The sequence below is a fragment of the Pezoporus flaviventris genome, unplaced genomic scaffold, assembly GCF_033815535.1.
Source record: "Pezoporus flaviventris isolate CSIRO_AGI_PZ_B2104156 unplaced genomic scaffold, CSIRO_AGI_Pfla_v1 ptg000055l, whole genome shotgun sequence".
NCBI classification, from domain to species: Eukaryota; Metazoa; Chordata; class Aves; order Psittaciformes; family Psittacidae; genus Pezoporus; species Pezoporus flaviventris.
Window position 1 is genome coordinate 346,065 of NW_026892603.1, and position 26,864 is coordinate 372,928.

The window sequence follows — 26,864 nt, forward strand, 5'->3', positions numbered from 1 at the left end:
GAGAAGATATACTTGTCTACTTAATATTTTAAAATTAATAAAATATAAAAACATTTTTCTGGGATAAATATGGCATATGATTATGCTAAAATAGACAAAGCTGGACAGATATTATGTTGACAGGCAAAGATACACCATTTTAAGAGATTAAGTTTTATTTTAATAGAATAGTAAAACCATGAGTTGCATTTCATTTAACCCTGACAGCACTACAGGAGACTTGCAAAGGAAGAAAAGAGCTTTCCTTGATCACCCTCTGTTATCTACAAAAGGCCTTAATTATTCCTTATTATAATTCTCAATTACTGATTATAATCCTCCACATATTGAAGATCTCAAAGAATTTTCAGTGAAATCTGAGCTACTGAAATGTGAACAATACAGACAGGCGCAAATGCTGATACTTTTGTCAACATTGGTTCCATTTCAAGTTCTGAAAGGCAGTAAGTTCTTCTTGGAGTGTCACCTTTAGTAGACAGCTCATGCAATGTGTTCTGATGGAGCTCGGCAGGACAATAACTGTTCCTCACCTTGCTGGTCACATTTAGGCCATGCTGAATTAGGAATATGAGAAAAGGGTTGTCCTTAAATTTCTGAAGCTAATTCACCCAAAGGGAACAATCAAGATAAATTAATACCTACATTCAGTTAACCTAACTAATTTGTTCAACATTTAGATATAGCTAGAAAGATTTAATTTATGAATATACATGACACATTTACTTTGTTGATTGGGTAATCTTATTCAAGATCTGAAAAGATACATATTTTACCTTTGCTATTATAATTTGACCTCTCTAGTTTGCATTGCACGTTGTTAAAAACTATTACAATGACAATGCTACAATATAGACTCTGAAGAATTAAAGCTATGCTTTATTAATTATATAATTTTATTAAATGTATACTATTTAATTCTATTCAAATGTAAGATGTTACATTAAAATTTAATTTATACCTTTAAAAAAAAATATTAATTTTAACAAACAGCCTTCCTGTTTGGGAAGTGCCAAAGGAAAAGGATACTTAGGGATATACACAGCAACTGACCAGAAAAAAAACAAACATTCTAGCAGAAAACCCACAGGGAACTGTTCTACATCCACCTGGTATATTTCAGCTTAGAAGTCCTTCCTTTTGCTTTACTACTTGCTTTCTCTTTGCTTATAACCAGGAGATAATTAGTAGCTGGTTGTTGTATACATTTACCATGTAAAATTTAAAAGAGTGCATCCAAAAGGATTACTGTGAAGCCAATGCTGTGCATCAATCACGATTTTAGAATATTTCATTGTCAGGGAAAGGGGTTTCAGCAGCATGTTTATTTTGTAAACACATGCTAAGAGAGACTGTTACAACAAATGCTCACTGAAGAGAGGAAGCAGAAATACGACTTTTAATTACAATTCTTATTTTTCAAATGATCCAGTTTTATGTTCTGCATTAAAGAGAAATATTGCATTTTCATGTGCAATGCTGTCAACGGATTGCAAAGGCTTACATTCTCAATTTCATGGCTGCTTGCCTTAATACAATGTACTAAGGTCAGAACTGCAATAAAAACAAGTACACTGAGAGCAAAGACTGTTTTGGAAACTATAGTATATTCACTGGTTTTCTCATCTTGTTTCAGTGCCACAGAAAATATATGGACTCAGTCAGAGATCAATATGATCAGACAAAAAGCCGTTTATTACAAAGCCTTAACCCCTTAAATACTATTTCTTACATGCACTTACAGTGATTTGGCATATTATGATTGGATACATGTCTTGAAGACCCTTTGCAACTAGCATATAATTGGTTAAGCACAGGTGTGGGAACTTGACCTCAAAAGCTTGCCAACAGTCCACAGTTCTCATTACATTAGTGAATTCCAGCTTCTTCTTATCTTGCTTGCTTAAGCTTCCTTGGGCCTCTCACGGCCTTGCTGTATCTTTCAGGATTATTCAGAGTTTATGTACCAATTATCCATTCTCCTGTGAGAACACTGTCTCCACATCTCCCCCTTTTTGTTTTATATATGTTTTGGGTGACTCGAGCAGGGGATTTGGGCTAGATCATATCTCCAACACACACCAACTACAGGCTGCTGGGCCTGCCCCTTTTTTCTCCTGTATGGCTCTCTGACAACAGGGGAGGCCATCCTTCACATCAAGGTCTGGCATGGCATGTGTCCCCACCGCTCCACGCCTGCTGGGTTGCAGCTAACAGCGGAGCTAAAGGTTCTTCTTGGTGGCAAACACAGAGGCCAACCCAGTCTTGCCCTTGGTTGTGGTAGCAGGCCTTTGGTTAGCCTCAGTCCTTGAACCTTGTTGTCAATGCAGAGTTTCACCTGCTTCATCCAGTAACAAATCGCTACTACAGCAAGGCACACACAAATTTACATTAGCAGAGTAACTATTACAGGGTGCAGCAGCGTGTTGAAGATGCTGGTGGTAGCAAGGGACTAGCCAAAGAAATTTCTTACCAGTGGAATTCTCCCACCCTCTTAATTTGTTCCATCACCTGCTTTATAACACTACCATTGTATTAAAATTTTTCTAGCTTTTGCCTTAGCATTTTCTAGCAGCTACTGCAAATTTCCATACTCTAACATCTCTTTTACAAGTGACAAATCTATAACAATACAAGGTGTAGTTTCTTATTAGCAACTAGCTAGTAAATACAGGTGGTTTTTTACACAAAATCACAGCCTCTAATAATAGCTACTTTACAAGCACACATATTCAGGATGTTACTTTTCAGTTGTCCCCACGTGATGCTTTGCAGTTATTCGTTTTTTCTCTTCCTCTATCTTATTCTGCTTGGGGTATTCACGGTCAGCTCCTGTAGCCGAGGCATCAGGTTTTTCCATTCGTCTGTCCAGCTCATGGCAAGGCTTCACAAACTTTGCAGGCAGTCCAGGTTATCAGTTCTTGAGAAGCAGACAGGTTAAACTGCATATTTGCAGCATCATTGCTCTTTCCCCCTTTTCCATTTTTTTTTTTTTTTTTTACCCCTGCAAAAGCCAGCCTGCTGGGCAGCAGCTACAGCTGCCTGCCTGCTTCAGCAGCAACTATAAATACCTGCTGGCAGCCGCACTTTTACATGAACTGCTTCATGCCCGAAATGTTAAACAGCTACCCGTTAAAAACTTTTACTTGAACCCAACAATACACAACACACCGATTGCCCTCAACATACACACACACGTGTGGGATCCCACAAGCACACTCCACACAAGTACAGTATTTGAAACACAAAAAGACAATTATTACTCCCACTACACAGTCCCACGTACAGAACGTAGCATAAGGACCCTGTGGAGACTAACAGAAAAACAGCTCCGAGAAGCATCGTTGCAGTGCAAGGTGGCACTCATCCTTAGCGGGTGTTCCTGCAGAGACTCTGCCTCCCCCACGGTGCATGAGGCTTGGGCTTTTATACTGACCAAAATTCACACTCATTCCGACACATGTGGCCAACCTATGCTGGAAGAAGTGGCCAGCAATATCTACAAAGGTCTCCAAAGGTTGATAGAAACCTGGACATACTTATTTTTACCAACTTCTAGTTCATAAGTATCACAGAGAGACTGTATTAAATGAGACACCGTATGCCCAATACCCCTGATAAGAGCATACGAAAGACCTTCCCACCACCGAAAACACACACAATATGCCTGTATCCCGTGTTTGTCTCGCTGTAGGTTCAGGGGCGTGGGTGGAGGGTGGTGGTTTTTTTTTTTTTTTGTGTGTGCTTTTTTGTTGTTTTTTTGTTGTTTTTTTTTTTTTCTTTAAAGTAAAAAAGATTGCTCCCTTCACTTTAAGAAGGACTGAAAACATCCATAAAACGGAAGTCCTAAGCTGAAATTTCAATTAATTCAATCATGGACAAGGGGGTTGCCCTGGGGTGGTGCTGGCTCTTTCCAGGCTTTCACCCATCGAGCCGGCACCCACCGCAGATCGGAATCTGTAATTACGCATATAAAACCTCGACCAGTTAGTTTTACTTTCACAGGACCTTTCCAAATGCCGGTTTCCAAATCCTTGTACTGGACCAAAATACCCAGAGTTTTAGTCATATAACCTGAACCTAATGCCTGACCATGTATTATAGCAGGGGGGTCATTAAAGTCTCCTGTCAATTGCACAAAATTCATAACATATACAGCTTTCTGTATCCTTGCTACAGGTGTATGTCCTTCTTCCCCTGTTTTTTGTTTTTCCAACAGTTGTTTCAAAGTTTGATGTGTTCGTTCAATAATAGCTTGTCCTTTAGTACCCCCACAATCACCCTGACCTTGTTGTAGAAGGGGTTTAACAGCAGCGACAAAGGCAGTAGCCATGTATCCAGCCTTTTCCCCTGCTGTGCCCACTTTAGAACATGCATCCATCATTTCTTGAAGACCAGCAGATTTTGGCAAAACCTGCAAAATACACTTACAAGCTGGGTTAGCATTTTCCATAGCCAGAGACATAAGCATGGATTCTTTAGCATTAGATGCCAGATCAATATTCTTTTTGATAACCTCGGTCAATCTGTCAATAAATTGCATATATGGCTCAGTAGGTCCCTGCTTTACTGATGTATATGAAGGATTAGGTTTTCCCGCTTCCGGCACAGCTTTCAGAGCAGCTAAAGCCAATTGCTGTACTTGCTGTAAAACTTCAATTTTCATATGAGCTTGTACTCCATCAGGGTGAAATTGTCCCTTTCCCAGTAACATTTCAGATGAAACACCGTGCAAAGGATGATGAGGATCACACTCTAAATTCTCATCTGCAGCCTTTGCAGCAAGCTCCTCAAACCCACTTCTAAAATGTAGGAGCTGTGAAGGAGTTACACTCTGCTCCTCAGGAGACTCCCACCCCAGCAAAAATTCTTGGGGACTAAGCTCAGGGGCAGTAGCAGCACGAAAAGGGTTAACATCAGTTTGTTTTGGTTGCTCAGTAGCCGCTACTGACTCCCGAGTATCAGCTGGAGCTACCACCAGTAAAGGCGTTGTTGACACAGGATAGAGGAAAGGCGCAGGGTCCTCAAACTTTTGTACTGTACTGCACTCCAGTTTTTGGCCAGAATGTTTTATGCCTGAAGCAGACGACACTACCATGGCTGTAGCACTGGGTGCTAAATCTAATGTAGATGCCGAGCCCTGCTGTTGTGAAGGTGAGTCAGAGAGAGCTGTAAAAACGGATTTTGCCGCCTGTTTCTCAGCCTTCATTGCGGCTAGAGTCTCTTTTAGTAGTAACCAGGGGGCAGCAAGAGACTTCACCTCTTTAAACCCACAAGTAACTTGATCCCACAGGAGTGCCCCAATTTTTTTCCAAGTCCCGAGATCAAAAGCTTCATTAACCCCCTTGATCAGCTCTTTTTCTTTTTAACAGATTATCGTCATATTCTATCCCTCTCACTGAGAGGATATGCTGGAAGAGCTTAAGGATGACCATTTTTTCTTAATTGATTCCCCATCCTAACCCTTTTCCAGACCCCGTCGGCTGTTACCTTATTTGCACTGCACAGTGTCTTCTGGGCTCACCAGGCTCCGCTCCGAGGCGACTACCTCCCGATCCTGGTCCTGCCGGATCGAACCCAGCTGACGTCCCTGCGGCTCCACGTTTTCCACTTTCTTCAGTGCCATGCGCTTTAATTCCTTCAGTTTCAATATGAAAAATATGGGGGGTTCCTGTTCGGGCGCCATTTGCCGCAGAATATATATGGACTCAGTCAGAGATCAATATGATCAGACAAAAAGCCGTTTATTACAAAGCCTTAACCCCTCAAATACTATTTCTTACATGCACTTACAGTGATTTGGCATATTATGATTGGATACATGTCTTGAAGACCCTTTGCAACTAGCATATAATTGGTTAAGCACAGGTGTGGGAACTTGACCTCAAAAGCTTGCCAACAGTCCACAGTTCTCATTACATTAGTGAATTCCAGCTTCTTCTTATCTTGCTTGCTTAAGCTTCCTTGGGCCTCTCACGGCCTTGCTGTATCTTTCAGGATTATTCAGAGTTTATGTACCAATTATCCATTCTCCTGTGAGAACACTGTCTCCACATTTCAGTCATACTAAAAATCTGCCTAAACCAAACATCTTTTAAATCCTTTAAAATCTTTATAAACGCGTGCTCTCATAACAATATATTCTTCAGCAACAAAAGCCTAGCTGAGATTATTGACAAATACATTCAAATATTTTTAGAGGAAAACCCTCCCAGAGATACTGAAACCTTCACTGCCCAGATGCCCCCCCCCCAAAAAAAAAAAAAAAAAAAAAAATTCAAGCTTAATTTAAAACCAAAGAATGAGTAAATATGGATATCAGTTTTGGCCTCAGAAAATCCTTTAATCCATCAGATTTTTGCGTATCACTGAAAGTATGCAAGGAATCAGATGATGGTTTTCATCCTTGGCCAAGTACTGCTAGCATAAAAACATGTATTTAAGAACTGTTGTTTCTTCAGACGAACTACCTATGGTAAAAGGTAGCATTATCTTTAAATATAACACTTCATTTTCATCATTAAATGAAGACTGGGAGAATTGGAAACTAAGGTTTTAAACAAAAGTTTTGCAGCAGGTCATATTCAATTTTCAAGCACAACAGCAGTTCTTCTTGAAGGCCTCTAAAAGCACTTGATGAGCTTCTGTTGAATGCTGTCTCCCCTCAGACTGTTGTCTGTCCTTCACTGGCCTCAGAAGCTGTAAGGAAAAGTAATGAAGTTATTACTGTTTGCACCCAACTCCATATTACTTTCAGCTGAGGTTTACTGTATTGATTATACAAAATTACTCCACTTTGCTTTTTGTTCCTACCACTCTGATCACTTTACCGATTTTCTAGATGGGCATTTGACAGAATCAGTTTTCTTGGAAATACTATCAAACAGTGACCAAAGTACAGCTAATGAGTGTCACAGAGAAATTCATATGAGATATTCCAATGTGGACAGAATTTTTTCATATATGCGTTACTGCTCTGTATTCCAAGTATGTTTTGAAAATAGGATATATGGAAAAACTCAAACATATTCACCCTCAAGTAACCCAGATCTTACCAACATTCAAGAAAGAGACATTTAAAATCCTGATGTTTCCCATGTGACATAATTGGACAGCCTCAGTCTTTTTATTTTGACTGCAGTGCTTTCCATTTTTATTTGTCTCTTTTTAAATCAAAAAGGAACGTCTCCCAGACCAGTAGTGCAGCATAGCTGGGATTTATTAGACTAAATCAATGGGAATACTAAAATGGGATGGAAGAAAAGGACCATCATTGCTAAGTCACAACAAAAATAGAAAGTTTAATTGTAGTACTAAAGTGAAACAGAGTCTCTAGTCATAACATAGGACCTTTTCTACTGAAATTGTAAAGAATCAGTCTGCAATGGAAATCTGTTAAATTCCTCTTACTTATGTTCTTGCATTATTTGCACAGATTTACAATGTAATTCTCAAGAATGAAATACCTCTGGAGTATCTTTGAAATATAAGTTCCTCCTAAATAGTCATTCAAAGCTTTGTTACCAAGCAGATGAATTTAATGTCAGGGAACTGCATTACATTAAAGGGAAAATATCAAAAGTGCATAATGGAGGCCTGCAGGAATTGCCTACATAGAGTTTATGGTGCTTTTTCACAAACTTTATGTGTCACTTCAGTTTGTCTCCTTCTTCAGCCTTCTGAGGTGCATGCACTGTTGTGGGGTTTTACTCTGAAGTGTGTTGACATTAAACTTCAGAGGTCAGGAATTCAACCTGACATGTACCCTCTGCACCAAAAAACAAAGACAAGCTAAATCCATTAGGCAGAAGGACATTTCCCTGAACTACAGACTGACACACAAGTGATTCAGACATGTCTGTAAGAATCTCAGTTCTCTCCTTTACCCATAAAACCAGAAGAATTTGGCTGGTTTGTAGTGACTGTTTAGTGATATTTATTTGCCAAGAAAACACACATTTGTGAAATTACTGTTCATCAAGTTAATAAAACAGCAGGGATTCACATTCTTACTCTCCTAGCTAAAACCAATGCAATTTTATTTCTGATTTTATTGTTGCTGCTGATTACATGAACTACGAGACAAAATAAATTCAAAAAGGTTTTTGTAACAAAAAACTGTCAAGCATATATGGTATTACTGATTTTCTTTTGTCACTTCAGCAACTGGAGCTTGTTTTTCATATTTACTGAATGCATCATTTCAAGTGTATTTCTCTTCATTATCAGCCATAAGGAAAAAAAAAAAAAAATCAAGTAAATCCAATATCCTTCATGGAAGGATAATAAATTATTAATATTAACTAGTCCCAACGCATTCCCACAACATCCTCCTCCTGTCTTCTACCAATTTCTCTGGGTATTACTTCTCCCTTCAAAACAGCTCATTGTTTCATGCCCTGTCATTGGCATCTTTGCTTTTAGAGACCAATTTCCAGTATTTCAGTTATCTGAATAGTGCTGTCCCACCAGCTTCAATGTGCCAGGAAGATGACGGGTGCTCTTTTACCCTTTGGCTAAGTCATGAGCTCACCAAAGGACTGCTGAGCCCTTATAGCCTCTAACTTCCTAGGTGCAACAGGAGCCAAATAAAGGCACAGAAAACTCCTGGAGTTAGTGCAACCCTTTATCCTTGGCATGATCTGGGTTTTGTGTTGTTTGGTTGTTTTTGTGTTTTTGTTTTCTTGGGGGGGTGGCTTGCTGGTTTTTTGTTTGGTTTACTGCAAATACGTACTTTGGATAGTATGAGATTATACGTGTTATGATGGAAGAAGTGATGTTCTCCAGTCACTTTCCTTAGTTTACAGATATGCTTTCTCAGCTTCAGCCTGTAACACTATATCAATTTGGCCCACTAGCTATACAGAATCAACTTTCTTCACTTGCATACGAAACACATGCACTTGTGCTCTTCTAAGCCACACAGATTTTGTTTGCAAGAAAATTATGGCAAAGAAATATCTTCCATAAATTCTTGATTACTGAAAGTGTTTCATTAATCTGGAGGTACTATTTTGACGTAACATCATCTTGGTTGCTGAATAGCCAACTGCAAAAGGCCCTACCTGCAAGATGATACTTTTATCTTTAAAAGTAAAATGAAGGTATCTCAGCTAGTATTTTTCTACCTATCCCAGCAGCTTAACTTCTGCAGAAAAGTGGAGTAAGCCAAAACTGACTGTTAAAAAACTTCACCAAGCAACACTAACTCTTACACAGTCAGTTGAAACAACTGTGCTTCCATTATTATGTGATATTATTTGAAGCACACTTTGTTGACCCCAGTGGCTGAAAATATATAAAGAAAATAGGAGATATGATCACATCATGTGCCATATGTCATGAGCACATGTTCTTTTGGGAAAGATGTAGGCTTACAGTCCATGTTTCATACTGATGTTCATCTGCAGATGAACTACAGCACTGGTGCCTAACCTTTCTTTAGGGATAAGCTATTCAGTTCATAAAGAAACCACTCACAAATGCTATGTCTCTGCTTTATTTGTTGGGCATCATTAAATGTGCATCAGTCACATCAACATATTTAATGCACATGAAAGCACAATACATATTGATTGGTTCATACAAGGAAAGGCCTTCTGTGCATTCTGTAACATAACCGCACGTTTGTGCTATCACATCACCAAAACATTCTTTTATCCTCCACATTTTGATTACGGGTAGACCATGGCAAAAGCAAGCTGTGGGCTGCAAGAACCCCTCATGTGGCTTGCAGTTTGCTACCTGTCCACACCTGGAAAGCAAGGGGCCACCTATAAGTTTGTATTTTTATAATCTCAGAATGGCAGAGCAGGCATCCACACATTGGAAGACAAAATAAGGGATCTGTGCAAGTGATATTTATTACAGCCCTGAATTCTTTTTTGGATCTAAAAGCACTGACATGTTATTCTCAATGTGACAAAATGGCTACAAAACTCAAAATAATTGCCTTAGGCAAAGCAGTACATAACATGCAGAGCTTTAAATGAGTCTGTTCAGTAAATCATGGCTGTGAACAAAACTGAATAGACTTCTGCTCTGTCACTGTCCTGGGTTCAGCAGTAGCAGTCATGTTTTTTCCTTTGTGTTAACTGGTGCAGTGCTGTGTTTTGACTTCTAGTTTTGAGAACAGCGTTGGTGAAGCCGATGTTTTCGGTTGTTGCTAAGTGATGTTTACCCTGACCAAGGACTCTGTGAGGCTCATGCTCTGCCAGGGAGGAGGGGAAGCTGTGAGGAAGCAGAGACGGGGCGCCTGACCCGGGCTAGCCGGGGAGGTATTCCATACCACAGCACGTCATGCCCGGGGTGGGGGGTAACTGGGAGTGACCCGGAAGGACAGGAGCTTCCGGGTGGAACTCGTTTTCTTGGCCGGTGGTATCGTATTCTCTTCCCTTGTTATTTTCCCTTATCATTGTTTTAGCTGATAGTAGCGGTGGTGATTTGTTGCTGGACTGTTCTTGTCTCAACCCGTAGGAGTTGCACTCTCTCGATCCTCCTCCCCGTTCCTCCGGGAGCGGGGAAAGGGAGAGCCCCGGTGCAGGGAGGGGGGGGGAGACGAACACGGACCTTGATTGTTGTCAGCTTGGCACCACTCACTGGGAGTGAGTGAACAAGTTACCTGACTGGGTTTAAACCACGACAGTTCTTTTTGGCGCCCAACGTGGGGCACGAGGGGTTGAGATAAGAACAGATCTGACTGGATTGATAGTCACTCGTCACAATGCTGATTTATTGGCTCTCAAGGTTTTTCCTCTTGATCTCACAGTTTCAGTATACCATATCTTACGTCCATCCGGTATTGGCTGTATTAGTGTTTTTCAAGTGTGGGGCTTGGGCTAAGGTTTTTATCCCATTGTACTTTATGGTAATGACTTGTAATACAATAGAATCATTGATCATGAAACTGATCTGGCTTATGTTCCCAGTGTGGTCACCACCTTTATACTTTGGGAGGTATATGATGGAGGTGCTTAGCAATTACACATCTTTTTTCTCCTTCTCAGGTGCTCAACCTGTGAAGGAGACATCCTTTTACCCTCCTAGTCGTCCCCCCAGACCATTTACATTTGAGAGTTTCGAATTTTTTAAATGGCCTTTTAATGCTCTTGAGACTTGTTTGCTGATGGTGATGGGAATCACCATGCTAACACGCATACAGAGTGTGTTTTGCCCACTACTGATTTCAAGAGTTAAGCAGATTCAGGTTTGGGTCTTGTCTGGGGTCAAACGACGATGTAGGAGGACCGAGAGATTTTCCCAGAGGCTGGACAGCCATGAGTGGCAGGGTGTGTGGGATAGTATGGGCAAGTATCTAGGTCAGTGGGCCCCCCCAGTATTTTGGAATTTCACTACCGAACAACTGCAAAATCCAGAAGAATTAGTAAAACACTTAAATGAGGTGTGTGGTCATTCTGGCCATACCAGAGATGGACAAATCACGGCAACGTGCTGGGGCTTGGCCTATGCTTACAGGGCCTTGTTCAACACTATCCAGCACCTTCAAAAGGAAAAGAATGTCGGCGGATTTGAGGGCAAAGTGACAGTCGCTACTCAAACTTTGGCTGCAATGAACTGCGCAGCTACCCCAGTGGCAAGTACAGCAGCTGCTCAAACTTCAACTGCAACAGACAGCGCGGTTACCCCAGCTCCAAGCACGGTAGCTACACCACCCCCAGCAACAAGTACAGTCGCTACTCAAACCACAGTGATAATCACTGCAGCCAAACCAGAGGACCAATTCGTACCAATATCAGTTGCCCCTGTACGCAAGAGAACAAGCAAAAAGGAGGCAAAAAGGGTGAAGCGAGATGAAGAACCAATGAATTCACCACCCGGTCCAGAATCTGATCAGGAGTCATCCTCACATGACGAAGAAGAAGAAGAAGAGGTAACTTCTCGACCTCGGACCTCAACCGAGCTGCGGAATATGCGAAAAGATTTTACCCGTCAACCAGGGGAGCACATCATCACCTGGTTACTCCGATGCTGGGACAATGGGGCCGATGGTCACGAACTAGAAGGTACAGAAGCCAAGCAGCTGGGTTCACTTGCTAGAGAAGGGGGAATTGACAAAGCAATTGCAAGAGAGAAAAAGTCCCTCAGCCTTTGGAGGAGGCTCTTGGCAGCTGTGAAAGAAAGGTTTCCGTACAAGGACGATGTTACGAGTCGTTCGGCCAAGTGGACTACTATAGACAAAGGCATCCAGTCTCTGAGGGAATCGGCCATCGTAGAGATGATCTATCACATCAAGCCGAATAACGGGGATACACCTATAGATCCAGATGAAGTTGAATGTACACGACCCATGTGGCGAAAACTTACACGGAATGCACCGTCATCATATGCCCATTCATTGGCAACAGTGACCTGGAATGACATAGTACCACTAACAGTGGATGAAATGGTTCATAAACTCCGAGAGTTCGAAGACAATCTCACTCCTTCCATCATCTCAGCTGTGAAAAAACTGTCCCAGGACCTCGACAAATTGAGGGACGATGTATCTGATTTATCCAGCTCCTCACGTGTACCAACACGCGTCTCAGCTATTAACAAAAGACGTCCTATTGTTCAAGAGAGGAGATACAGAAGGTATACGCCACGGGGTACCCTATGGTTTTACCTGCTGGATCACGGAGAAGACATGACAAAGTGGGATGGAAAACCTACTTCAGCTTTGGAGGAACGGGTGAGTGAACTGAAGAGGGGAGCAAGGGCCAAGACTGATCGTCCCATGAGAGCTACGGCTTCAGTCTCTGGTGAGCAGTTTCCCAGATGGAGTGGAAGAGCTGATTTTACTCCAGCTCCTGTGATAACGAAGAATAATCCCTTTCAACACGACTTAAGTGTCCAATGCTGTGACGACCATTAGAGGGGCCCTGCCTCCAGCCAGGTGGAGGTAGGGGACAATCGGATTTACTGGACTGTGTGGATCAGATGGCCTGGCACATCAGTCCCACAGAAGTATAAGGCTCTAGTAGATACCGGTGCACAGTGTACCCTGATGCCATCAAGCTGTCAAGGGGTGGAACCCATCTATATTTCTGGAGTAACAGGAGGATCCCAAGAGTTGACTGTGCTGGAGGCTGAAATCAGCCTGACTGGGAGGGAGTGGCAAAAGCACCCTATTGTGACTGGTCCAGAGGCTCCATGCATCCTCGGCATAGACTACCTCAAGAGAGGGTACTTCAAAGACCCAAAAGGGTACCGGTGGGCTTTTGGTATTGCTGCTTTGGAGACTGAGGAAATTGAGCAGCTGTCCACCTTGCCTGGTCTCTCAGAAGATCCCTCTGCTGTGGGGTTGCTGAAAGTTGAAGAACAACAAGTGCCAATTGCGACCACAACAGTGCACCGGCGGCAATATCGCACCAACCGAGACTCCCTGATTCCCATCCATCAGCTGATCCGTAGACTGGAGAGTCAGGGAGTGATCAGCAGGACCCGCTCACCCTTCAATAGCCCCATATGGCCAGTGCGAAAGTCTAATGGAGAATGGAGACTAACAGTAGACTATCGTGGCCTGAATGAAGTCACACCACCATTGAGTGCTGCCGTACCGGACATGCTAGAACTTCAGTATGAACTAGAGTCAAAAGCAGCCAAGTGGTATGCCACGATTGATATTGCCAATGCATTTTTCTCTATTCCTTTGGCAGCAGAGTGCAGGCCACAGTTTGCTTTTACTTGGAGGGGTATCCAGTTCACTTGGAACCGACTGCCCCAGGGGTGGAAACACAGCCCTACCATTTGCCATGGACTGATCCAGACTGCACTGGAACAGGGGCAAGCTCCAGAACACCTGCAATACATTGATGACATTATTGTGTGGGGCGATACAGCGGAAGAAGTCTTTGAGAAAGGGAGGAAAATAATCCAAATCCTGCTGAAAGCCGGTTTTGCCATAAAACGGAGTAAGGTCAAGGGACCTGCACAGGAGATTCAATTTTTGGGAATAAAATGGCAAGATGGACGTAGACAGATCCCCACAGATGTGATCAACAAGATAACAGCAATGTCTCCACCAACTAATAAGAAAGAAACGCAAGCTTTCTTGGGTGCAGTGGGGTTCTGGAGAATGCACATCCCAAATTACAGTTCGATTGTAAGCCCTCTCTATCATGTGACCCGGAAGAAGAATGATTTTAAATGGGGCCCTGAGCAGCAACAAGCCTTTGAGCAAATTAAACGCGAGATAGTTCATGCAGTAGCCCTTGGACCAGTCCGAACCGGACCAGATGTAAAAAATGTGCTGTACACTGCAGCTGGGGAGAACGGTCCTACCTGGAGCCTCTGGCAGAAAGCTCCAGGGGAGACTCGAGGTCGACCCCTCGGCTTTTGGAGTCGGGGATACAAAGGATCTGAGGCCAGCTATACCCCAACTGAGAAAGAGATACTGGCAGCGTATGAAGGGGTTCGAGCTGCTTCGGAAGTGATTGGCACTGAAGCACAGCTCCTCCTGGCACCCCGGCTGCCCGTGCTGGGCTGGATGTTCAAAGGCAGGGTCTCCTCTACACATCATGCAACTGATGCTACATGGAGTAAATGGGCTGCACTAATTACACAACGAACTCGAATAGGAAATCCCAGTCGTCCAGGCATTCTAGAAGTCATCATGGACTGGCCAGAGGGCAAAGATTTCGGAATGTCACCAGAGGAGGAGGTGGTGCGTGCTGAAGAGGCCCCACCATATAATAAACTGTCAGAAAGTGAAAAGCAGTATGCCTTGTTTACTGATGGCTCTTGCCGTATTGTGGGAAAGCATCGGAGATGGAAGGCAGCTGTATGGAGTCCTGGACGACAAGTTGCAGAAACTGCTGAAGGAGAGGGTGAATCGAGTCAATTTGCTGAGGTGAAAGCCATCCAGCTGGCCCTGGACATTGCTGAACGAGAAAAGTGGCCAGTACTTTATCTCTATACTGACTCATGGATGGTGGCAAATGCCCTGTGGGGGTGGTTGAAGCAATGGAAGCAGAGCAACTGGCAACGCAGAGGTAAACCCATCTGGGCTGCTGCACTGTGGAAAGATATTGCTGCCCGGGTGCAGAATCTGGTGGTGAAGGTACGTCATGTAGATGCCCATGTACCCAAGAGTCGGGCCACTGAGGAACACCAGAACAACCAACAAGTGGATAAAGCGGCTAAGATTGAAGTGGCTCAGATGGACTTAGATTGGCAACATAAAGGTGAATTATTTTTGGCCCGGTGGGCCCATGACACTTCAGGCCATCAGGGCAGAGATGCAACATATAGATGGGCCCGTGACCGAGGGGTGGACTTAACAATGGACACTATTGCCCAGGTTATTCATGAGTGTGAAACATGTGCTGCAATTAAACAAGCCAAGCGGTTAAAGCCTCTTTGGTATGGAGGACGATGGTTGAAGTATAAATATGGGGAGGCCTGGCAGATTGACTATATCACACTGCCACCAACCCGCCAAGGCAAGCGCCATGTGCTTACCATGGTGGAAGCAACCACCGGGTGGCTGGAAACATACGCTGTGCCCCATGCCACTGCCCGGAACACCATCCTGGGCCTTGAGAAACAGATTTTGTGGCGACACGGCACCCCAGAGAGAATTGAGTCAGACAATGGGACTCATTTCCGGAATAACCTTATAGATATTTGGGCCAAAGAGCATGGCATTGAGTGGGTATATCACATCCCCTACCATGCACCAGCCTCTGGGAAAATCGAACGGTACAATGGGCTGTTAAAAACTACACTGAGAGCGATGGGTGGGGGAACTTTCAAGCATTGGGATACACATTTACCAAAGGCCACCTGGTTGGTCAACACCAGAGGATCTGCCAACAGGGCTGGCCCAGCCCAGTCAGAACTTTTACATATTGTAGAGGGGGACAAAGTTCCCGTGGTGCATATGAAGAATTTGCTGGGGAAGACAGTCTGGGTTATTCCTGCTTCAGGTAAAGGCAAACCCACTCGTGGGATTGCTTTTGCTCAGGGACCTGGATATACTTGGTGGGTAATGCGGGAAGATGGGGAAGTCCGATGTATACCTCAAGGGGATTTGATTTTAGGGGAAAACAGCCAGTGAACTCAATTGTATGCTGTTGCCTGCTGTGTAATGCTTTTATAGCCCATCAACTAGATGTCTCCAGGTCACCAGCGACTGGCCCTGACTTCCCTCCAGCCATCATCCCAACAGAGAATGAACTTGGAACATCATGGACCGAATGGACTCGGCAGCATTATAGGGATTGGTCCATGCACTAAGAAAATGATTTTTTTTTTCCTCTTGGTCTGTATGTATATGGATGTATATATGTGGGAGAGCGATGGTGTATTGAAAATGTGGGATCTGAGCACGACGTGAATGGTATGGAATAAGGGGTGGATAATGTCCTGGGTTCAGCAGTAGCAGTCATGTTTTTTCCTTTGTGTTAACTGGTGCAGTGCTGTGTTTTGACTTCTAGTTTTGAGAACAGCGTTGGTGAAGCCGATGTTTTCGGTTGTTGCTAAGTGATGTTTACCCTGACCAAGGACTCTGTGAGGCTCATGCTCTGCCAGGGAGGAGGGGAAGCTGTGAGGAAGCAGAGACGGGGCGCCTGACCCGGGCTAGCCGGGGAGGTATTCCATACCACAGCACGTCATGCCCGGGGTGGGGGGTAACTGGGAGTGACCCGGAAGGACAGGAGCTTCCGGGTGGAACTCGTTTTCTTGGCCGGTGGTATCGTATTCTCTTCCCTTGTTATTTTCCCTTATCATTGTTTTAGCTGATAGTAGCGGTGGTGATTTGTTGCTGGACTGTTCTTGTCTCAACCCGTAGGAGTTGCACTCTCTCGATCCTCCTCCCCGTTCCTCCGGGAGCGGGGAAAGGGAGAGCCCCGGTGCAGGGAGGGGGGGGGAGACGAACACGGACCTTGATTGTTGTCAGCTTGGCACCACTCACTGGGAGTGAGTGAACAAGTTACCTGACTGGGTTTAAACCACGACAGTCACACAGAGTGACTTCTAAGAACATTTTCCAGAGTTTCCACATGTAATTAAATTTCCTTCAAACTATGACTGGAGTTTCATATAGTTAGCAGACATGTTACAGACTGCTGATGTTAAATACTGCAGCCACGTAAGTAGTACTAGCACCTGAAGACCTGGATCTGGCACTACAGCAAAAAGCAGCAACACTACATGAGAGAGCACAAAAACACGGCACAGATATGACATAACTGGCTGAGTCAAGGCCACAGACATCACATAGCAAGACGTCTCATAAGTAGTGGTGTTAAACAGATAATAGCTTGGTGATTTGGGCACTGCAAGGATTTTTTGCAGAGACCAATCATTTATCAGTCAGAAAACAAAGTGTCCCAGTACTTATCCGGGCTTTGAGTTTGTAAGAACAATAGGCCCTAAGCTCTGTACTGGCATATTGTCCTTCCCCATGTATGCAGTAAACTTTCGCTCCCAGAACTCTATGTTTCCACAGACTCGTCACATTGCATAGTATGCTATCAAAGATGGAGAGTCAATTCCAATTTTACCCAGAAATACTTTTCTTATAACTCCAACCTCTACCTTGCACTTACCAAAAGGCACTCCCGCCAGCCTCCACAGGCAGTGTGCAAAGAGCGTGCGCACCTTGACAGCTCCAGGAAAGAAACACAAATACATGAGCACAGTGGCTGCAGGCAGATGGAGAAGACTCACAGCTTTGTAACTCCCTCACCCTCGAAAGAACACCCCGATTCTGACGGACTGCCGCTCGCCCATCGCCCCCAGCTTGCGGGCCTGATACCCGCCGGACGATCCCTTCAGGGCTGCGGTCCGAGCGTCCGCACCACACATGCGCGCTCGCGGCCGAGGAGCAAAACGGAAACCACGGCTGCCATTTTCTCGCCCTTCTCAGGGCAGGCCAGGACCGCCCCTCACCGTTGCCGCCACCACCACCACCAAGGCGGTGTCTCGTCCCTGTCACTCACCGGCGGCGCGATGGAGTTCCGCCCACCGGCTCTAGCGCAGGGTTGCAAGGGCAGTTGGGCTCCTCCTCATCCTCTCCGTGGCCGCCGTAATGCCGAAGCTTAGCAAAGAGGCCAAGCAGCGGTTACAGCAGCTCTTTAAGGGCGGGCAGTTCGCCATTCGCTGGGGCTTCATCCCCGTTGTGCTGTATCTCGGTCAGTGCCGGACGGGGCACCGAAGGAGGGGTTTGGGGGCTGGGAAGGTGGGGGCCGTTGTCGAGGCTGAGAGACGGGGGCGCACACACCCCCCGCTCCCATCCCGCTAGGGCCGTTACTGCCCGTCCGGTAGTAAGCGGGGGGGGGGGGGGGGGGGGAGGGGGAGAGAGCGTGGGCGAGGCGCCCGGCGCCGCAACCTGGGCTCCGCGGCCTGTCCGTGCGCATGAGCGGATGGATGAGACAGGGGAGTGCTGAGGGTAGAGTGGCTGCTGGGATGGGTGTGGCGAAGTAGGGTGAAGGTTAGCCCTTGGCAGAACGGCGAGACGGGTTTTTTTGTTTGTTTTCTTTTTTCCCCGTCTTTCAAAAAGGCTTTTCTGCCCGTTTTCCTTCCGGGTGGATGTTTCCGCATGCCCAGTGAGGGGAGGACCTCCATCTGGGCAGCGGGCGGAGCAGGCATGGGAGCAGCTTAACAGCAAGCGAAGCTGCGATTAGACCATGCGTTAGAGACTGCGGGCTTTAGCAGGCTCGCCTGCGTGTTTTTTGCAGTAGGCAGCCGTGTGTGAGGAAGAGCCTTCTGCGTCCGGAGTTCTGCTTCGTAGCGCCTCAGCTTCGTGACTGAGATTGAATTTCCAGCTAGGTGCAGTCTCTCCCAAAATGGTGTGGGTGCTATTGATGAACTGCTGTGGTTGCCCCGATGTCATGGCTGGCGGCCCAGGGTGTGTTTCACTTGCTCCTGTCATGGGGCTGGCTAGGCATCACTACCGCGTGGTAGTTGTCCTGCCGAGTTTGGGCTGTGTGCCATCAGCTGTCCTCATTAAAGAACCTGACCCACTTAAAATACTAATGTGTGCAACAGGCCTGACATTTTTTTTTGCTTCTTTTATGACAAGAGGTCCCAGGAAGACCGATACCTGCTGTTAATCTGTTTTACCATTGGGCTTTTGTGAAAAACACCTTAGGCAGGTGTGCTCTGCCTTGAATGCAAACATTAAGGAGGGTTGGGAGTTTGGTATGTTTACAGTCCAAACTGATAGGTTGTTTTAATTGAAGGGAATATAGCCCTGCAGATTTGCAGGGCTTTGATTGTTCATGTAGTAGATACAATTAGGAGAAAGTTGGTCTCTTTAAGTTGCATTCATGCTTTAACAAGTACAAGAGGTCACTTCAAACACACACACACAAAACCCCAACCCTGAATTGGCAGTATTAAGTTTAAACTTCAATTGCATTTCCATTTTTAGTTAATCAGTTGTTTTAAATTGGTATCTTGTGGGTGGGAATTTCGGCAGTGTTTTGTGACCTAGTTTTGTGCTTGCTGAGTTTTTGTTTTAATTTTAACTTTATGACATTATCTGTGAATATTGGAAAAATACTCTTTGTTCTGAGGGACACCAGAGGAAATAAGTTAACTTCAAGTCATATTAAGCCATCTAATTGTGTTTATGGTTGTACTAGTATCAGTGTGCCTAGTATATTTGTTATGTTGCAGTGAGAAGCTAAGTTGTAGTAGTTTAACCTCATGCCTCCAGAAAATAAGTGTGCTATTCCACATCTGTATTGCCGCCTTCTGAATTTGTCTGCTCTAAGTGTGAGCAGATGGGAGGGGGGTGTGCAGGTGCCACCTTTACTTGCCTTTACTTTGGAGGTGGCATGCACTTGAATTCTGGTAGAATTGGAAGAACCTCTTTTGTTCCGGGATTACATTCGAGTCTGAGAGGGAACGTGTGATGCAGCACAACTGCAAGAGGCTACACAGCTCTTGATGTCACTAGTTGAAAGTAAATTTGTGTATTGACCCTTGTGTATATGAAATAGACACTAAACTAAACATAGGCAAGGAAACTTTCAGAATTAGCTTTAAACTTTTTCTGAAAGGCTTTCTGGGTCTCTAGGTCAGGATGGCATGCTCAAGGGATGTAAGAGGGAGCTTGGTGTGTGGAAGTGCAATTATAGGTAACTAGTCTGCGTTTTTTTTTACACTTGCTTTGAAGTGTCTGCCCTTGTTGTGTAGGTAAATTAGACCAGTGAGGCTTTGTTAAATCTGCCATTTTATTTTAACGTACTGGGAAGAGAGGAAGCCAGACACATTCACACACATGTTGTGTAACTCCATGTCACTGGAGTGTAACTCCAGTGTCACAAATTTTAAAGTGATTTTGCTGGACAGCATGGCAACCAAAGAAAGTGGATCAGTATGTTTAATAGTCTCAAATCACATAAGGTGGGTTAGCTCTTCAAAGAGCTAATGCAGTGCCCATGAAGTTGATGGAAGTTTTTCCATTAACCTTCATGGCCTATGTTTCAGTCAAGCCAACATTATTCATTTTCTGTAAACAAGGGAGATAATATATTTTTCATATAACATCAATTTCTAGGTAGCAAGTGTGGGAGACCGCATGTTGAACAGTGCATGAAATATATTATTCTGCTTCAAGACTTAAATTACGGTCCAGTGGGCAAAGATATTTCGTACAGTGAACCTTCAGTTGCTTCTCTAGTTTGTTTTGATCAGTTGGTATTTGAGTTATTATCTGGGCATGAACTCTTCATAATTAACTTTCCATTTTCCTGGGTGTGGGTAGATTCACAAACATCTTATTTCTTTGCAGGCTTTAGAACTAGGTGGGTTTTCAGAAAGTGCCAGTAAAAGTAGAAGATTTTAGGGTTTAATTGATTCAGCATTTAGAATTCTGTCATTCTACATTGAGTGAACTGTTACTGAAATATTACTTGTAAGTTCTGTATCAGGTGTTATTGCAGAACATTGCCTGTTAGGGCTCAAGGTGCTCACTTGTACCAGTTATAGGTGTCACTGGTGGTACTAAATTGCTTTCTGAACAACATTTAAAATCTGTGTGTTTGTGTGTATGTCTTGATAACTTCCTCCATCCCACATAGCTAGTTGACCCTGAATTTTAAATCAGATAAAGATGCAGGTAAGAATTAAAGGAAAACTATAAAAATGTACACTCATACTTATTTTCTCTGTTTTCTAACCCAGATTAGAACGTGCAGTTTTTATTCATGTTTATACAGAACTTCATAAATTGCAGTTTTCAGTGGGTTTTCTTTTTTTATTGCAGCTTAATGGGCTGGAATAATTTGATAGTGATTTAAGTACTTTGGCATCTGCACATACATGTTTTTCCATATATGTATGTAATATATGTTTCACTTCAGGTTTTAAGAGAGGTGCAGATCCTGGAATGCCTGAGCCAACCATCTGGAGGTATGTATCTGTTCCAAATGTACATGCAAATCCAGTTCAGGTAGTCACTGTTTTGAGTATTATCTCTGGACAGCAACAGTTGGAAAGGTTGCTTTCAGCCATTTTGGTTTTTTTATTATTTAGGGTGAAAGCATAGCTGCTTGAGGTTCTTTGTTTCTTTAGAAATTCAAATGAGAAGGCAAGCAAACACAGGTTCTTGGGATGGCCTTTCTCTTAGCCTTCCATGGCTTTTAATATATGGGACTTTCTGTACCTTTTCAGTGGAAGCTGCCCCTCTAATCTGTTGTAGGGCTAGTTTATGCAAGCTCCTGCACTTCTCAGCTCCTTACCATGAATTTAAACCAAAACCAAGTCTTCCTCTGCCTTTGAAGATATGGTAGCAACACTGCATAAAGGCTGCATGAAATAAATGGCTCTGTCCTTCAGTATTAGTCATTGTCGTGAAGCAAGTGCATTTGCTCATGTTGCCTCTTCTGTAGGGGTGTTTATTAATGCTTCAATATCATGAATTGAATTGAATTCTTGTGGTGTGTGAGTTTTATTGGAGGGCTCCCTTGTGTCAAAATAATTAAAGCTCTGAAGAAGGGGTGACACTTCTGTTTTTCTTGAAATAATTTTGGTTAATATAAAGAACCAGGTATTACTAAGACAGAGAATTGATAGACTGTATATTTTGCAAAGTCACGTATTAACTCTTCTAGCATTCACAGAGTTACAGTGTGTAGGAATCCCCTTTTCAAGATACGGTGATTCAAGGGAGCTACTTCTAACAGTAGAAAATATGGAAAAAAGTGTCAAGATCATGTTAGAATTTCAGTAAACTCTGTTGTCTTAAGAACTGACTTGGAGTTGTTTGTTGTTTGGACAGTGTTTCCATGTTTAGCTTCACTAGCAGTTTGAGACCTGGTCGACTGTGTCTGCAGAGTACACTTACATGCATTTCATACCAGAATGTTATGTACATAGATACCGGAACCATGTGTTTGCTCTAATACAAAGCTTACAAATGCTTATTTCTCTGAGCACATGTTCATGCTCTGTAGGCTTAAATTTTATTTTAAAGGTGGCATTATTTCAGTATTTTGGGGCTAGCATTTATTCTATACATTTATAGGGCTGTTCCTCCAGCTTTGTGTTTTCCAAATATCCATTTAAAAGGAGGTACATGCTGCAAATCTGACTTTCGTTTCCTTCCTCTCCCCTTCCAGTCTACTTTGGGGATGAAGGAAGTGGTGGTCCTGTTCTAGAACCAGCTGATGGACAGAGAAAGTATCTGAAGATGCGCATTCCAGAGGATGGGGCGGACACTTAACCAGCTGGCTCAATCAGCTTTCTAATGCCATAGGTTGTACATACAACAAAATGGAGTTTATATGGACCTAACTTATTTGCATAACAGTGTAATTAAATAAATACAATTTGAATGGATATGCATTGTTTTTAAGTCTTTACATAAGTTTAATGTAGTAATACCTCTGTTACAGAAAGGATAACCCATTCCAAAACGTGGTGACATTCAACCCCCATATTTATCTCAGTTAAAATGGTCTTTTGGGTGGATTCCTTTTTATCTTCAGAGTAACCAGAAAAGTGAGCTAATGTTTTAAATACTTCAATAATCTTCAAAGATTTCTTTCCCAAATGTTGGTAAGCCTCTGCAGCTGGTCATTGTGGTTTTGTGGTTGGATATGTTTTGGGCTTTTTCCCCTTCCTCTTGGACTTGTTAATCTCTGGAGGCATTAAGAGTTGAGAGATGTATATGTTTTTAACTCGCTTAGTCAGAAAGTGAAAAATGCACTTTTCTGCCAGATTTACCTTTAAACATTATGTACATTTTCCATAATTTGGAATAGGATGGGAGAACACAATAAAAGTGCCCTTTGTGTGTGTCCTGGGTTCAGCAGTAGCAGTCATGTTTCTCCTTCTTGGTAGCTGGTGCAGTGCAGTGTTTTGACTTTCGGCCTGGGAACAGAACTGATAGCGATGTTTTGGTTTGGCCAAGGACTTTGTGAGCCTTATGCTCTGCCAGGGAGGAAAGGAAGCCAGGAGGAAGCAGAGACAGGACACCTGACCCAAGCTAGCCAAAGAGGTATTCCATACCACAGCACGTCATGCCCAGGATGTAACTGGGAGTTAGCCGGAAGGGCTGGGAAACTGCAGGGTTGGAGGAGGTATTGGTCGGAGCTTGGTTGGGCTTGGGGGGCGAGTTATCGGTCGGCTGGTGCTGAGGTGTTGTATTCTCTTCCCTTGTTATTTCCTTTATCATTATTATCACTGGTGGTAGCAGTAGTGATTTGTGTTATACCTTAGTTACTAAACTGCTCTTATCTCAACCGGTGGGAGTTGCATTCTTTTTGATTCTCCTCTCCGTTCCTCCGAGAGCAGGGGGAGGGCAAGAAAGGGGGGGGAAGTGAGCGAACGAATTACCTGAGTGGGTTTAAACCACGACAGTGTGTTTATGTATATAGTGCTTTTGTTGTAAGAGGACATTATTAATGTATAATGGAAGGAAGAAAACAAGGTATCTGCTTTAGTTTTACTCCAAAGTCTTGCTCTTTGGAATATTATTGGTTTGGCTTCAGTTGGTTTTCCCCCTTTTATATTTCAAAAAAAGGTGGGAAACATTAAGGAGAGTTAATGCAAACCATTAAATTAAAATTCCATTAATCACAGTAATTAAATCAAATGTCATGACACAGTGGAATAGTTAATAGATCGCTGACGGGGAACAGAGCAAGGACTGAACACAAAACATTTTTCATGTTACTCTGTATCCTGTTGCTAGTGCTGCTTTTCTAGTGCCTTTGTTCTAATGGTGACTTGAGATTAATGTAACTGCTCATATGTCTTAAATCATGAAAGAAGTTCAAATTTTGATCCTTCTGCTTGACTGATTCTAATTACAATAGTAATGAAATAATTCGTTGGTACTTGATAGTGGCTTTAATGGTGATCAGAAATATTTTCCTTCTCTTGAATCTAGAGGAATAACCTGAGATACCAATATTAAGAGATAGGGTATTCAGTGTAAAGTAACTTGGGTTTCTCAAAATCTGATTTTGTGTTTCACAGAGTTTACAATATCCAAAGTGCAGCTGTGGGTGGATGGACGCACACACCTGCAGGAGGGTATTTCATGTGCTCAGATATTTGAGGATATGGTTTGTGTGTCTTAACCGCCACATGGGTGCTCTGGCTACTCTCCAGGAATAATAGTATTTGCCAGGATGCAGAGAAACAGGGAAACGTTTTTATCTCTATTGTGAAGTTTTACATAAGCATGGATAGACCAGGGACAGGCCGGATTCTTTGACTTCAGCATGCTGAAAATGTCCCTTAAAAGTAGGAGTAATTCAGGTTTTTTTGAGGCTTGGAATTATTGGATAAATGTTGCTTATATAATTCTTCTAGAATTTCACTTTAGACGCGTTGGATAGCAAATTTTTGATAATTCACTGTTGTTGTGGAAATATGGGAAATTCTTGTACTCTTAAAAAAAGATCAAGTATAGTTCAGGAAAGATGTTGGCATAGGACTTTGGGGTTTCAAATTGAGGGAAAAAGTCTTTCATGGTACATTTAAGTTAAATGGAATGCCCCTATGTAGTATAACACCACCAGACACTTTGATTCAGTATAGTGTGCTCTCTGTAACTAAAAGGTGAGTGAAATTCCTTAAATAAGCACTTTTTTTTCTTCCTCCTGAAAGAAACCCCAACAGAATAAGCATTATTTATAGGTCTTTGTAATTAATTGGAAGGTAGCAAAAAACCAGAATGGGAGAAATAATTTTTTTTTTTTTCAAGTTTAAAAATGAAAGCATCTTTAGTAGCAATACCTTGAAATTACTTTGCAGTTAATTCTTTTGCACAAAATTTAGATGTGCATATTAAGAGTGAACTTTTGTGAAGTTGTATGTTAGTTTCCTGTGAAGAACCTTAGTTCCTTAAAATAACTTCAGCAAATATGCTAGTTTTATCAAGTCTTTGTTTTGGTGGTGGTGCTGGGGAGAAGAGGACAGGTCTGCGGAGTAAAGTGGAGCGGCATTCGTCAAGCTGTGAGCTAGGGACTTGGGCTCCTGTACTTGACTGTATTGATCTCTGTCAAGTGAATTGTTGGCTTCTGCAGCCAAGTGTGGATGCTTCCCTGTAGTGGAGTTTGTGATGCAGTTCTACAAGAACAGGTATGAACTCAGTGTTGGAATAAAGTCGATGAGTGTAGTTTGCTGAAAATTGAGCTGTGACTTCCACAAATGAGCTCAAGTCTACAGTCTGAGCTGTGTGAAATAGTCACTGATGCCTTCCTGTGTGCTGTGAAGATAGTACGAGCTTTGAGGTATCCAGCTGATTTTACATGGAGATATGAATTCTTTGTGCCTCAAAGTGGAGGTGGAGTGTCCTTGTGGTTGCCTTAGTGTTGGGGAAATACACCAGTGAGAGGCTATGCTGGAGCCTGTTGTACCTGGTGACAAACAGTTGCACAAGGGGCCAAGAGGAATGTTTCCACCTGGACCAGTCTTAAGAAAATCAAGGGTTGCAGTGGTTAAATGAAGGTCAAAAATAAAGGCATCTTAAATTAAGGCATCTTGAGGATTTTAATGCAAGAGGAATGCCCTGTTCTCCATCTTGAATGACCTGCAATCCCATGCCCATGGTGCTTTCACATCAGGACAGCATTCCTCCTTGTCAGAAGGTGCTGGTCTGCCTTTTGACCTCCTCCTGTGAGAGTGACAATGGCAGCAGTAATTGTTGCTTGGCCTCTGAAGAGGGTGTCTGTGAACAAGAGATTGTCCTTAACCCAGGACTGAATAAACAGGCTGTTTCTCCTCCTCTAGCCAGACGGTGTGTGGAATGCTGCCAAAGTGTCAGAAGGTTATAATGGGCAAGGAACAATATGGTATCCTGTCTTTCCTGGTTTCAGCTGTAAGAGTTATTTTGCTTCCTAGTAGCTGGTGCAGTGCTATGTTTTGGCTTTAGTCTGAGAACAGTGCTGGTAACACACTGATGTTTTAGTTGTTGATAAGTAGCACTTACCTTGATCAAGGATTTTTCAGTCTCATGCTCTGCCAGTGAGGGGGAGCACAAGAAGCTGGAAGGATGCAGATGCAGGACACCTGACCCAAACTAGCCAAAGGAGTATTCCATACCACGGCACCTCATGCCCAGTATATAAACTGCAGGGAGTCACTCGGAAGGCTGAATCCATGTTCTGTCGGGCTAGGTATGGGTTGGTGGGTGAAGAGAAATTGTATTTTGCATCCCTAAGGTTTTCTGAGCTTTCATTTCTTCTCATTGTTTCCCGTTATTGTTGGTATTCTTTCTATTATCACTGTTCTGATTAAAACAGTTCTTATTAAAACAGTTATTAAACTGTTCTTATGTAAACCCGTGTGGTTTACATTCTTTTAGTTCTCCTCCCCATCCTTCCCTGAGCGAGGGGAAAAAAGGGGAGTGAGCAAATGGCTGTGTGGTGCTGAGTTACCAGCAGGGTCTAAACCACAAC

General features: G+C 43.2%; 1 protein-coding gene, 1 long non-coding RNA gene and 1 other non-coding gene across 3 annotated transcripts; 1 reads left to right on the forward strand and 2 right to left on the reverse strand.

The window, feature by feature from the left end:
• Positions 1-6,317: 6,317 nt before the first annotated feature.
• Positions 6,318-18,016, reverse strand: LOC133277402 (uncharacterized). Its single transcript, XR_009746190.1, has 2 exons — positions 17,943-18,016; positions 6,318-6,696 (listed from the first exon to the last, which is right to left on the reverse strand). It is a non-coding gene; the product is annotated as an uncharacterized LOC133277402 (long non-coding RNA).
• On the reverse strand, positions 6,323-6,410 carry LOC133277460 (small nucleolar RNA SNORD93). Its single transcript, XR_009746216.1, has one exon. It is a non-coding gene; the product is annotated as a small nucleolar RNA SNORD93 (small nucleolar RNA).
• On the forward strand, positions 17,960-22,790 carry TOMM7 (translocase of outer mitochondrial membrane 7). The gene is made up of 3 exons (XM_061469180.1): positions 17,960-18,134; positions 21,315-21,363; positions 22,572-22,790. The coding sequence occupies exons 1-3, from the start codon at positions 18,032-18,034 to the stop codon at positions 22,585-22,587; spliced, it is 168 nt and encodes a 55-aa protein (XP_061325164.1). The 5' UTR covers positions 17,960-18,031; the 3' UTR covers positions 22,588-22,790.
• Positions 22,791-26,864: the final 4,074 nt, after the last annotated feature.

Excerpts from the sequence above, each read along its gene's own strand:
- TOMM7 (XM_061469180.1), top strand. The coding sequence starts at position 18,032 with ATGCCGAAGCTTAGCAAAGAGGCCAAGCAGCGGTTACAGCAGCTCTTT. Across the intron at positions 18,135-21,314 it reads CCCCGTTGTGCTGTATCTCG|GTTTTAAGAGAGGTGCAGAT; the intron begins GTCAGTGCCGGA and ends GTTTCACTTCAG.